The sequence below is a fragment of the Condylura cristata genome, unplaced genomic scaffold (assembly GCF_000260355.1).
Source record: "Condylura cristata isolate star-nosed mole 26May11 unplaced genomic scaffold, ConCri1.0 scaffold00001, whole genome shotgun sequence".
NCBI classification, from domain to species: domain Eukaryota; kingdom Metazoa; phylum Chordata; class Mammalia; order Eulipotyphla; family Talpidae; genus Condylura; species Condylura cristata.
In genome coordinates, this window is record NW_004567102.1 from 36,747,600 (window position 1) to 36,761,200 (window position 13,601).

Genomic DNA, 13,601 nt, shown 5'->3' on the forward strand with positions numbered 1-13,601 from the left:
ATTAAATTTAGAACACAGTTGTTTCAAGTTTTTTTAATGCTCTGTTGTCACAAGTTTGAATAATTAAGTATGTAATTTATAACATTATACCACATAATCTTGCACTTGAGGCATTTCCCAGCAACCAAACTATGCCTTATTGTTGCATAGTCAGCTGTGCTTTGTATATGTATGATTGTGTTCATGCAGTTGGAAATTGTTTTCAAATAAATTTTAAGTCATGGGTTTCAAAACGTATGTTGCTCTTGAAATTGAAAAACATTTTAATATAATAATGTAGTTTGACTTTTATTAACTAAATAATCTTTGTTGCATATATTTTCCAGAAAATGTCAGTTTATTATACAAGTTATACTGCTTGACAGTGATGACGCTGGTGGCTGCAATTTATACCATAGCTTTAAGATACACAAGGACAACAGACAAAGAACTCTACTTTTCAACCACAGCTGTGTGTATCACTGAAGTTGTAAAGTTGCTACTAAGTGTGGGAATTTTAGCTAGGTGAGTATAAACACCCTTTTTAGTGTGGTAGATTATTTTTCCACTTAGTTAAGGTACTTTTTTAATAAGAAAATTAAAACTGCATCTTTAATATATTTGATTGCTCTAGAGCTGTGTTTCTTAACAAGTGACAATTTTCTTCCCCACCAGGTATTTGGGGGATGCTACTGGTATCTAGTAGGTGGAGGCCAGTAATGCTGCTAAACATCCTACAATGCTCAGGATACCCTCCCCAACACATATTCAGCTGCAAATATTAATAGTGCTGAGGTTGAAGAACCCTGCTCTATTGGTCCGAATCAGTCAGTTTGTTGCATATTTTGCTGCCGCAGAGACTGTATGGCAAAGACTAAGTATTTTATTATTTGACCCTTACAGAAAAATTTGCTGGCATCTGTTTCAGTGTAGAATAATTATAATAATAGTTATCATTTCTTGTGTGTTTCCTGTGTTAAGTACAAGGTATTGTATGAAAGGCTTTTTATGATTTAATCATTACAATTTTTTTGGGTAAGTACTATAATTAACCCTACTTTATTTGTATAACATCTGAGGCTTCTCAGTATTATACTGTTACTTTATGACAGCACTGGCCTTTAAATCAGTAACTCATGAGACTCCTTTTAGTTAAAGATACAGTAGAAGAGTGGGTTAGGAACAAGGGCTTTGGAGTGATACAGACCTGATTTTAATACTTAATTTACTGGATTATGACTTTGTACACACTTCTTAATCTTTGTAAGCTTCCATTTCTTCATTTTATTTTTGATTGGAGAAAGTAACAGGGTTGTGAGGATGAATAAAGTCTTGTAGGTATATTAGTGGGGAAAGAGGAGAAAGGGGACCATCTGAGATCCTGAGGGCAGGTGAGGACTCATACAGGTTTCAAGATGTGTGTGGAAAGAGGGGAAAAGCAATGAGGAATAGTATGTGTAGGCTTTTAGGTAGACACAGTTTACATTTAATCACTTTAAAATTTCAATCAGCAAATGTATAATTAGTGATAACTCTGTAACAGGTTTCTAGTATGTTGGCTATATAGGATGAATGAAGTAGATATGGTTTCTGCTTGCTTGGAATTTACATCATTTTGCACATTTTTTTTTTCATCTCAATTGTAATCCCCACGGGTTTCCCATCACCAAATCACCCCTGTGCCACCACCATAGTCCCGTGCATTTCCCTTCCTCCCCCCTCCCCCCCGTTTTTGATCCCATTGCTTGGAATTTAAAGTTTAGCGGAAGAGTCAAAATAACGCAGTAAATACACACATTATTAATTAAAAAAAACAACTGGAATAGTTTGGAATGGAAGTAAAAAACAGAAAATTAACTTGAGGCTGCTAGATGGTAGAAAGCTTTAATATATTAGAGTTTAAAATTTGTATCAAAGATAGAAGTACTGTGACAGCTTAGCTTGTTAGGTTGCAAGTAGGGTAAAATCTCTCACCTTTTAGTTTCTTACTTAATAAGAATCATTTTTTTTTTTTAAAGATTTATTTATTTATTCGTACAGAGCTGGGGTATAGGCCAGAGATGCGGAGGGTGAGAGGATTCACCAGAGACAGAGCGGGAAGCAGAAAAGGCAGATCGACAAAGTACACTGCTGAGGGGAGCAGCGGGCGGTTCAGGAGAGGTCTGCCTCGCCATGTGGTCGCCTCCGGGGCAGGCGGGAATCGAACTCATGTGGAAGTGGCTTTAGTTTCTTAGTGCTGTGCTTTAACCCGCTGCGCCACCAGGGAGGGCCACAAGAATCATTTTTTTTTTTAAAGATTTATTTATTTGTACATACAGAACTGGGGTACAGGCTAGAGGTGCAGGGGCGGTGAGAGGCTTCACCAGAGACAGAGTGGGGAGCAGAACAGGCAGATCGACGAAGTACACTGCTGAGGGGAGCAGTGGGCGGGTCAGGAGAGGTCTGCCAGGCCATGTGGTCACCTCCGGGGCAGACGGGAATCGAACTCATGCAGAAGTGGCTTTAGATTCTCCGTGCAGTGCTTTAACCCGCTGCTCCACCAGGGAGGGCCCACAAGAATCATTTTTAATGGAAAGTTTGCTTCCATTAGGAGCTTTTTCATTCTGAATAATGCCAGATAAAAAAAAGGATTTATAGTATCATGAAAAGACAGTGTTCCAAAGGCAAAAATCTCTGTTTAAAACACTAGAACATCTTTCACATTGCGATATAAGAGTCAATAAATTGATAACATGTTAAAGCTTAGCTTCTTTGGAGACAGATATAAAAGAGTATTGAATGCAGAGGGGTGGGGGGCACAGTTTCTTATCCTTTGTTCCCCATTTTCCATAGGGAAAAAACCTTGTGGCTCAGGAATAAAATAGTATTGTGTTACAGAGATTGTATTACAGAGTAGAGGATGCCATCAACTATTTTAGATTGCAATATCAAACTATGGTTCACTTGGTTTGTTGTTGGTAATAGTTCTTAAAAACCATCACGCAGAGGAAAAAGTGAGCACTTGGGCATAGCTCATTAGTTGCACTAGTGTTTTGCTAACCCACTGCACAGATTTTGTTTCATTTTCCAGCTCTGAGCTGCTTGGTGTTTAGTGTCATTCTTCATCTCTTTGATCTTATAGATCAGGAGTTTGTTTTGTGGAAACTTTTGCAAATTATATCAAAATAAAACCCAAAAATTTCTAAAAATTCATCAGGCAAGTCAAATGGTGGTGTTGAAAAGACACTGCAGAACCAAATACTGTAATTTATCAGCATGGTCATCATCAATAATTTGGTGTGTATATCACCAGCATCACATGAACATTCACCTGCAGAATAGACAAAGACCATGGACGTTCAGGAAAGAGTACAGAGTCATGACACACAGGGCTTTGGTAGTTGGCATTTCACATTATAGGGCTACCTTGGCTGTGAAGGAGAATCATTTAGAAAATGCTGGAAAAGGCACTGAAAAAATGTATAAAAAATGAAAATAGTGAAATGTATTTGGAACTTGGATTTTAAAATGAATGTAATTCTGTGAGAAATATATTGGTAAATTATGTGTTTATTCAAAAACATCTGAAGAAAAATTTTGACACATTATTTTACTTGAATACTAATCTGATTACACGAGGTTCAAGAACACTCAATAATAAACCAGATGTAATGAGATGTTAAAGACTGGGCTTCAAACTTAGGCAGTGATGCCCTGCTAGCCGATGATTTCACTGACATAACACCACGTCCACTCAGTGGCCACCAAATCATTCAGCAGGTTTTCCTTAATTGTGAGCTGTTGGAAGCCACCAGGTTAGCACTGTAGACTTTTTTCAAGCCCTGTATAGCTGTAGGGATTCAGGAAAGGTTAGAGAAACCAGCTCAGCTTTTGCTTAGTGCTAAAATGTGGCCAGTTGAGGCTTCTAATAAAGTCACAGCAGCTGGGGGTTGGGGGTTGAGGAGAGGTTGCTAGGCGGCTATTCTCAATAGGAAAATACTTTTTGGAGCAAAAGGTTTACTTTGAAGAGGGCATCTGTGAAAATGTAAATTTCTTAGAATGGCAAAACAGCAAAAGATAAAAGAATTATTTCAGTGTATGTGGTCACAGATTGTTAACTACAGAGTGAAATGAGAGGACACTGTGATGGGACACTGATACTGAAAGTGAAGCATAGCTCCAAGCTTGGGAAAGCTATGCAGTGAAAATGTTGAAAGTTGGTTCTTTAACTTGAAAGGAAGTGTGACTGAAAAGGCATTATTCTATCCTCATGAAACTATATTCTTAGTGGACAACCAGATATCAAACAAATTGGAGTTGTTAAGTAGAGGATGCTGTAAATATGTATAATGCAGGGTCGCCATGTAGGCTGGAAAGCTTTCTTTGCAAGGAAACGGATTTTTAAAATTTTATATAATTTATTTATATATATTTTCCATCATTGTTCATTTTTGTACAATGCTTGCTTTCTACTCTCCGGTGTACTCTACATAGAATTCCCACCACCGGGTTCCCTGTGCACCATCACTGTAGTCCCTTGTGCTCGTCCCACCCTTGTTTTGATCCCTTCTCTCCCTTGCAGAATGTCTCTGATTTATAGTTGCCTGTTTATTTTTGTTTTGTTTATTATTCCCCTCCCCATCCCTTATTTGATTCCCCTATATTTGAAGAAATTACATTTAAACCTACATCTGAAGATTCAGTAGAAGTTGGGTGAAAAAAGAGCAGAAAGAAGGCAAAAGCAAAACAAACAAAAAAACCACCCTCTGAAAATTCAAAAACTTTGCCCAAGGCAGAAAAGTTCTTGATTTTCAAAGAATACCATCAGATCAGCAGGGTATCAAGGACAGTCCCATGGACCTGTGTAGGATTTTGGATATTTCAGTTGCATTAGGAAATCACTGAATGACTTAAATCAGAAACTAATATGGAAACCCATTTTGCCTTAAAGATACTTTGATCCCTTTGAGAATGGATTACCAGGATACAGAAGTTGGAAGTAGGGAAGTGTGTTAGAGGCAAGTGATAGTGACAGCACAGGTGATTTTGTTATCAGAATTTCAGTTTTTCAAGTCTAGTTCCTCAGCCAGAAATTGATCCCAGGCTGTAGTGGCGGTGCTGAGTCCTAGCCATTAGATCACCTAGTCATTAGATTAGGTGTTATGGAGTGATGCCTCATGAAATGCATTCTTTCTTTAATTATTCTAAAGCCCCCATCAGTCTATTTGTAATTGGTTATTTTTTGATGTCTCACTCAATCTCCCTTACTGCTACTGTGCTGGAAACTTGCTTGCTTCACAGCCCTTATCTCTAGAGTTCTAGAGATGATCAGCACCTATAGGACTTGGTGATTGTTTGGATACATGCTTGGTTCTTATAACCTGCGGTAATTATAGTCTATCTATAGACACTGAATGGTGAATATTGAATTTTTGTTTCTAAGGGAAATACAGGGTTAGGTTCCTGTGAGCATGCCATAGCCACATTTTCAAGGAATCAATATATAACCCTATTTTTTAGTATGTTTCTATATACAGACACATTTAAATACATTGTTGGTTCATGAGCATTGAACGCCCAGTCAGCAGCACTGAAACCCAGCCTGAACAAAGCTTACCAAACATGCATTTTCTTCATGAAGTACATCATAGCCTTCTCATACTAAGGAACATTAGATAGCACTAAGTCTGGTGCCAACTTAAACAACAAAATCACCACCAAAACTCACAAAAATGTGAAAAATGTGGCACTGTATAGACCATACTTTTTAAAGTTTTTTTTTTTTTATTTATGCAATAGGCCAGAGGAATGGAGGTGTGTGGGGGAATTCACCAGAGACAGGATAGGGGAGCAGGACAGGCAGATCTACTGAAATACACTGCTGAGGGGAGCAGCGGGCATGACAGGAAAGGTCTGCTACACCATATGTAAGCCAGCGCCTTGGCTGGGAATCGAACTCCGGTTGTGGACTATAGTGAGGTGAGGTGATAGTCTGATAGTGCTGAGATTTAGCTCCTTCACCACAAGGGAGGGCCCTGACCATACTTACTTCCAGTGTGAGCGCTGAAGCTAGAAGGTGGAGGGGTTGTCTTTTCTTTTCTTTTCTTCTTTTTTTTTTTTTTAAAGATTTATTTATTTGCGCATACAGAACTGGGGTACAGGCCAGAGGCTCAGGGGCGGTGAGAGGTTTCACCAGAGACAGAGTAGGGAACAGAACAGGCAGATCGACTGCCTTTTTCTTTTTACCTTAGCTGGGAATGTGAGCATTAGGCAACTCAGTTTGTTGTTGTTTTTTGGCAACATTATGCATATTTATCCATATGAAAGGGCTGGGAGTACTGATTTTGGGGTTATAGATATACTAGTGAATAGGCAGCTAATGTACATGCAGAATCTACATGCAGAATCTACAAATAAGAGGATCAACTACAGTAGGCAGGGGAAGGGTCAAGAATCATATCCTTGTTTCTTAGTAGAAAAATTGGATAGACTTTTTTCTGAACAGGAAGAAAAGTAGATTTGAGAGAAGGGGGATATAAGCACTTTAATTTTAAGGAGGTATAATCCAAGTGGGCATGGAGAATAATGGTTGGGTTAATGGATCCAGAACATAGAAGATAGATAGATGTGGGCTAGAGAAATGAATATGGGAGTACTTATCAAAGTAATTGTTTAATCTCATGAGATTAGGGGAAGCTGTGAAAAGATTTACTTTGTGAATATTTTTATTGTAATGTTCTTTGACTCCTTATTCTGTAAAGAATACCATAAAAATTACTGATTTCTGGACAATATATCCAGAAACTAACATAGAGAGGAATACACAATACACTATTGTACACTATTTTGCATATGTGTGATTATATCAAATCATTTTCACATTGAAAAGGAAATTACTAAATTCTGTTTTGAGGGCGGGAGATAGATTAGTAGTTTGATATTGCAAAATTGAATAATTAAAAAATATTTTTGTTGTAAGTTGCCAAATTCTAAGTTATAATCTGACTGAAATATAAAAGAGTACAATATTAAAACTTTCAGTTTTTAACAAAACTAGTTACTACTAAAATTTGTAGAAAAATTGCTGGTTAGTTGAATACTTGACCAAACCCTGTCATAGCTATTAAAACTGACATTTTCAAATGGAATTGGTCATCTGTGGCTTAGAGAAAAGGAAGTGAAGACAATTTTCCAATACCTGAGAATGAAGTATATGTTTTCATTATTTGCTATCCAACGGTCTACAAAGATTAACCTAACAGGATGTATAAATATACATATACTTTGGGTGTGTTTAGTGATAAAACAAATGTATCTTAACTCTTTGACTACTCACCCATATGAGATTGGAGAAAATTATTTTACCATTTCCTAGTATTATCTAGAATAGTTAATGTAGCTATCAGTTCCTTATAGCTTATCTTGCCCTGTCCTGTTTCTCTTGTTGGGTTTACATTTTGACTGCCTGTTTACACCCATATATATTATGTTTCATGATAAGTATTTTTTTCTTCAAATCACCTAATTATTGTTTTTTATACCAAAGTCCTTCATGTGAGTTAATTATACATGATAAGTATTTTTTTCTTCAAATCACCTAATTATTTTTTTATACCAAAGTCCTTCATGTGAGTTAATTATACTTAACTTTGCAGATGAGTAATTTGTAAACAAGATTTAAATTTCACAAGTTCATGTGTAACTTCAGCTGTGTTTCATTTCACATAGTGCTTTGGTAACCTAGCCAAGGATTTTATGCATTCTATCTAGTAGGTCAGATCAGGAGCTAAAGAATGAGACTCACCTTTGACCAAAGGTCAGAATGAATTGGTTTCAGCTGATAAGAAATTCAGGGGCAGTCTGCAGTCAACATGGAACTTCAGAATTTCACCTGGTAGCAATCTGTTGTGCATCACTTGTTTAAAATACAAGCATTCCAAGCAAATTGTTCAGATAGGAAGTTTAAAGGGAAAGCTGTGTCTTTAAAAAATTTATACTTTTTGATTTTACATGCTCTTTATCTACATGTATCTGGCAACACCATTTATATAATTAATCTGTTTTTAACAAGAGCCATTAAAATGCTTAAGATTTATTTCCAAGAAAATACTAGAACATGAAAGTAGGAGAAAAACTGACCTCTTGTTTTTATGTGCTCTTTTCCCTCCCTCCCTCAATAGTAAAACAAAAAGGTACATGATTACTGTGTTTTCTAGAAGATATATTGCTGCTGTTATTTTTTTTTTTTTTAAAGATTTTTTATTTGTACAGAACTGGGGTACAGGCCAGAGATGAGGAGGGTGAGAGAATTCACCAGAGACAGAGCGGGGAGCAGAACAGGCAGATCGACGAAGTACACTGCTGAGGGGAGCAGCGGGCGGGTCAGGAGAGGTCTGCCACGCCATGTGGTCACCTCCGGGGCAGGCGGGAATCGAACTCATGAGGAAATGGCTTTAGCTTCTCAGTGCAGTGCTTTAACCCGCTGCGCCACCAGGGAGGGCCGCTGCTGTTATTTTTAACCTTTAGTAGGTAAAGCTATATAGTTATATATAACTATAGTTACATTTTTTAGCAAATATGTTAAATTAAGCAGTAAATTTAATCTGTTTAATACTTTATCTCCTTTGAATTTTCTGCATGGTAAGATTCCCACATTTTCTTTTTTAAATGAAGTTTTAATTTTATTCAGATAGAGTTGGTTTACCACACCGTATATATGTTTTAGGGGTTCACATTGCTCCAGATGTTTACCAGTGCCCACCACCCAAACCCTGACATTCTTCCACTTCATTCCATTGCCTCCCTGTCACCTATTCATGGTCCCAGTCTCCTCATTCCCCCTTTGCTAGCATCAGTTCTGCAGTCAGATTTCTAGGCTTGTGTATATATATATGTGTGTGTGTGTGTGTGTATATTTTTTTAAAAGATTACAGTGTTTTATGTTTCTCTGCTTTGTTTCTTTATATTCCACATATGAATGAAATCATCCTGTATTTGTCTTTATTCTCATTTACTTAGCTTAGTATAACAGCCCCTTTCGGTTCCACCCATATTGTTGTAAATGGCAACATTCCACCTTTTTTTTTTTTTTAAATATAGCTGAGTAGTATTCTATTGTGTGCATATATTGCATCATTTTAATCTACCAGGGGCTGGGCACTTAGGATGTTGCCATAACTTGGCTATTGTAACTAGCGCTACACATATGTTTCTTTTTTACACCTCCTAAGTCTCTTTATCTTACTTTCTAATGGTTTTCTATTATTTTTGAGCTTTTAAAATACAAGTTCTTTTACATCTTCTGCTATTTATTTGTACTTCAAAATAGTAAAAGCATAATACTATAATTTACAGTATTGCAGTGAAATTTGAGCTTTCAAGAGTACCTGGATTAGTGAAGGAACCAGGAAAAGATACTAACACAGATACTAAAGAAAAAAAAAGACTCTTCTGGCAGTGAAGAAAGAGTAGCCCCTGAGAACATCAACAAAACAACAGAAGAGCCTAAGAACTACAGGTTAACCCTAACACTGTACTTTGGCAGGGTTGCCACACTCCAAAGAAAGGCTGGTGATAGTTTTTCTTTGTTAATGAAAGCTGAAAAGTGTGGAAGAGGTAAGAAAGAAGAAAAGTTATGAACAGAACAGGAACCACATCCTTGATTGTTGATACAGGCATGGTGGTTAGTAGGGGAGCAGTTAGATCTCAAGTAGCCCATATTCTGACAAGGCAGAGAGTGACTGATGAACAGACCAACTCTGTTCTCCAGCCAAAAAATGTATTTGATACTACGGAAGTTTTCGAGTTATCTCTAAGGGGTGGAGAGAGGTTAGACGGCATTTCCTATACTTGGGGGTTATGGGGAGGACACACAGCTGCTATAAAAGCATGGAGAATCTTATTTAGGAGATAAATGTACATGGAAGGATAGAGAATGTGATAAAAAATACAAACAGGCACTTCTTAGTAGATCCTAAGGATTCTACTCTGAAGATATAACTATAGTCAGTAAGAATATAGTGAAAACAGTACTTTGTACAGTCTAAGATTTGCATCTCTGCTGTTATATGAAGCTTACTAGTGAAAATTACATTAAAGAAAGTGTTCAAGTATGTTTTCTAATATAACACAGTTAATATAGGCCTTTAGTGTACCTCTTGATTCTTTTAATTTTTTCAATTTTGTGAAAACAGGCTTTGAAAAATTATCCTTTATACTCTGTTGAAGAAGTTGAGAAAAATATGGCATACTTTTTACATCTGCATTACAAAGTAGGTTGAAAAGAATGTCAGTTACTAAGGGCCATCTTCAAAACTATATGGAGTGTCTGCGTAATCTCTGGTATTCTTCCCTTTGCCTGGTAGTATAACCTCCCATCAGGATGTGCACATTACTTTCTAGCATGCAGATTCACCGCTGTGGAATTTACTGAATTTGGCAGCTGGGGAAGATCTGTTAAAGGGGATAGCTTTAGTTTCTGTGCCCTAGGCTAGTTTTTCCTGTCTTATGAAAGCATTTTCTTGGGAGCAGTGTCCAGTGGATAACCATAAGTAGTCAAGTGGATATTATACACTCTTTTCCCTCCCTCAGAATGTGAGTAGTTATTTCTGGACAATTTAAATATGAAAATTTCAATTAATGACTTGATTATGTCAACAAAAATGGGAGGTTCATTGTGATGATCATAAACTTTAAGCTAGAACAGATAAATCTCAAGATAGGATCTTTTTTTAAAAATACATATATTTATATATATTAATAGGATTTTATATATTAATATATGTATATATATTACTATATGTAATATAGTAATGTATAATAATACTATCTTAAGGGCATTGTTAGCTGCAGGATATTGTTAGTTATATTTGTATGTAAATATATATATTTGTGTGTGTGTGTGTATCTATATTAGGAGCCTCTTAAGGAAGGATATTGTTAGTTGCAGTTAGGATTCTTTTGATAAAGAATATCTGCTGTTGGCCCTTGCTGGTGGCACAGGGGGGTAAAAAGCACAGAATTGCACGCTAGCCATAGCTGCTTCAGCACAAGTTCTATCCCATTCAGGTAGGTGACCCACATGGTGTGGCAGACCTCTCCTGACCCACCCATTGCTCCCCTCAGCAGTGTACTTCGTCAGTCAGCCTGTTCTGCTCCCCACTCTGTCTCTGGTGAATCCTCTCATTGCCCCTGAGCCTCCGACCTGTACCCCAGTTCAGTATGCATAAATAAATAAATCTTTAAAAAAAAAAAAACCGTTGATGCTTATTATAAAAATTTGTTTTTATTTTCAGAAAAGAAGTGAATTGATATACAACAGGGAAAAATATGAACCAGATTAGCTAGTTCTACAGAGGGAAAATATGAATAGCTGAGTATGTATAATCAACATGCAATTTAGTAGTAAGCTTTATATACATTACAGATATTCAGTTTTGTTAGTAAATTATTCAGATGTCCTGTAAAATTATATTCCTCTTTTATGAGAATATGCTTATCTGAATATTTTCCATATTTCATAAGCACTGAACTAATTTACAAATATCTGAATTGCTCAATTCCTGTCCCAAGTAACATGCACATTTTTTTTGTTTGCAGTTTATAATCTTGAAAAATGGATATGCAACCTGGTTTTTAAAAAATAAGCATCTGACATAATAGCATTTAAAGTGATATAAATTAATTTTTTTAAAGTGATATAAATTTTTTTTTCATCTCAATTGTAATTCCCGTGTGCTTCCCATCACCAAGTCTACCCATATGCCATCACCATAGTCCAGTGCACTTCTCTCCCCCCACCATATTTGATCCCATTCCCCACTCCACCCCCATAAAATGTCTCTGGTATATGGCTGTTCATTATTCTTATTATTTTCTCGCCTGGTCCATTATACTCCTGCTATGAGCAAAACCATCCGGTATTTTTCTTTTTCTTTCTGGCTTATCTTATTAAGTGATATAAATTTATTTTTATAGCTCGTATCAGCAATTTCATCTGTTACCTCATTATTTAATATATTTAAAAACTGGAGCTTTGAACAGAGGTTTAAGATGGTAAATCTAGTTGTTACGTTTTTCTAAATAGAACTTGTAATTGTTTTTCTTTTATTAGGATGTACCATTGGTGTGTTTCTTTTAATCTAAAATTAGTTCAAAATGATTTTAAAAAGTTTCCTAATGAGATCCATGAGCTTAACAAAATTTAGCTATCCTATGTGTAAAGAAATCTTATCAAAAGGATGCTGTTCAAATTTTCTCCCTTAACCCTAATGAGTTCTCTCTTTTGTTTTCAAAGAGAAACTGGTAGCCTGGGTAGATTCAAGGCCTCGTTAAGAGAAAATGTCTTGGGGAGCCCCAAGGAACTGATGAAGTTAAGTGTGCCATCATTAGTGTATGCTGTTCAGAACAACATGGCTTTCATAGCTCTTAGCAATCTGGATGCAGCAGTGTACCAGGTAAGGAGGGTTAAGTGATGATAAAAAGTGCAGAATCTTAAAAAATGTTTTTATGGTGAAAAGATTTTTATTAACTCTTTGTCACATAGATAATTTTTTTCTTGGTAATTCTATTAATGCTATTAGAAATAATGTACTACTGACCTGAATATATAATTGGTACCTTTTAACTCCCTTGTGTTACAGAGAACTTGCAAAGATGAGAATGGAGCTTTTTCTATAGACCTATCGCGTATATCTCTCAATCTCATTTCACAGGTGCAATATAATTTTAAGGATACTTATTTTAGTTTTTGTCACTGATTTTTGTTTTCTTATTTCTGCACAATTGATTTTCTAGCTTGGTTTTATTTTTCTTTTTTTTCCTTTAATGTTTAATATTCCTTATGTTTTAATGGGAGGCAGGAACTCTAATGGGAAGTTCTGAGCATGTTGTTTGGACTTGTTAACTTGGAGCTTTACTGCAAAAATGAGATAGATCTTTGGTTGGGGGGCACTGTTCTCTCAAGCTAGCCAAATGCCAGTGGAACCTAAAGCCACTTAAGCATGAGTTTGATCCCTGCCCTGGAGGTGATCCACAGGGTGCGGCAGACCTCTCTTGACCAGCCCACTGCTCCCCTCAGCACTGTACTTTGTCAGTCGGCCTGTTCTCCCCGCTCTGTCTTTGGTGAATCCTCTCACCACACCTGCACCTCTGGCCTGTACCCCAGTTCTGTATGCATAAATAAATCTTTTTTTTTAATCTGCAGAAATAGCTTATTTTTCATTTTCTTTTTTCTGTTAATAATATAAGTTTATTTTTACATTATTTTGTACATTTTTTTTTCATCTTAATTGTAATCCCATGGGTTTCCCATCACTGAGTCACCCATGTGCTGTCACCATACTCCCGTGCACTTCCCTCCCCCCACCCCCCGTTTTTGATCCTATTGCCCACTCCATCCCCACAAAATGTCTCTGGTATATGGCTGTTCATTATTCTTAGTATTTTCTTGCCTGGTCCATTATAATCCTGCTATGAGCGAAACCATCCGGTATTTTTCTTTCTCTTTCTGGCTTATCTCACCAAGCATGATCTTTTCTAACTCCATCCAAGTTGCTGCAAAAGACATATGTTTCTCTTTTTTGGTTGCTGAGTAATATTCCACTGTATATATGTACCACATCTTTTTAATCCAGTCATCTACT

The 13,601-nt window shown here is 36.6% G+C and overlaps 1 protein-coding gene across 1 annotated transcript in view; it reads left to right on the forward strand.

The window, feature by feature from the left end:
• The first annotated feature begins 330 nt into the window (after nucleotides 1-330).
• The window catches only part of SLC35A1 (solute carrier family 35 (CMP-sialic acid transporter), member A1), a 23,552-nt gene continuing 10,281 nt past the window's right edge, over nucleotides 331-13,601 (forward strand). Inside the window, exons 1-2 of the mRNA XM_012723089.1 lie at nucleotides 331-504; nucleotides 12,254-12,413. Coding sequence (XP_012578543.1) covers nucleotides 368-504; nucleotides 12,254-12,413 — 297 coding nt within the window. The 5' untranslated portion in view covers nucleotides 331-367. The remainder of the gene's footprint in view (nucleotides 505-12,253; nucleotides 12,414-13,601) is intronic.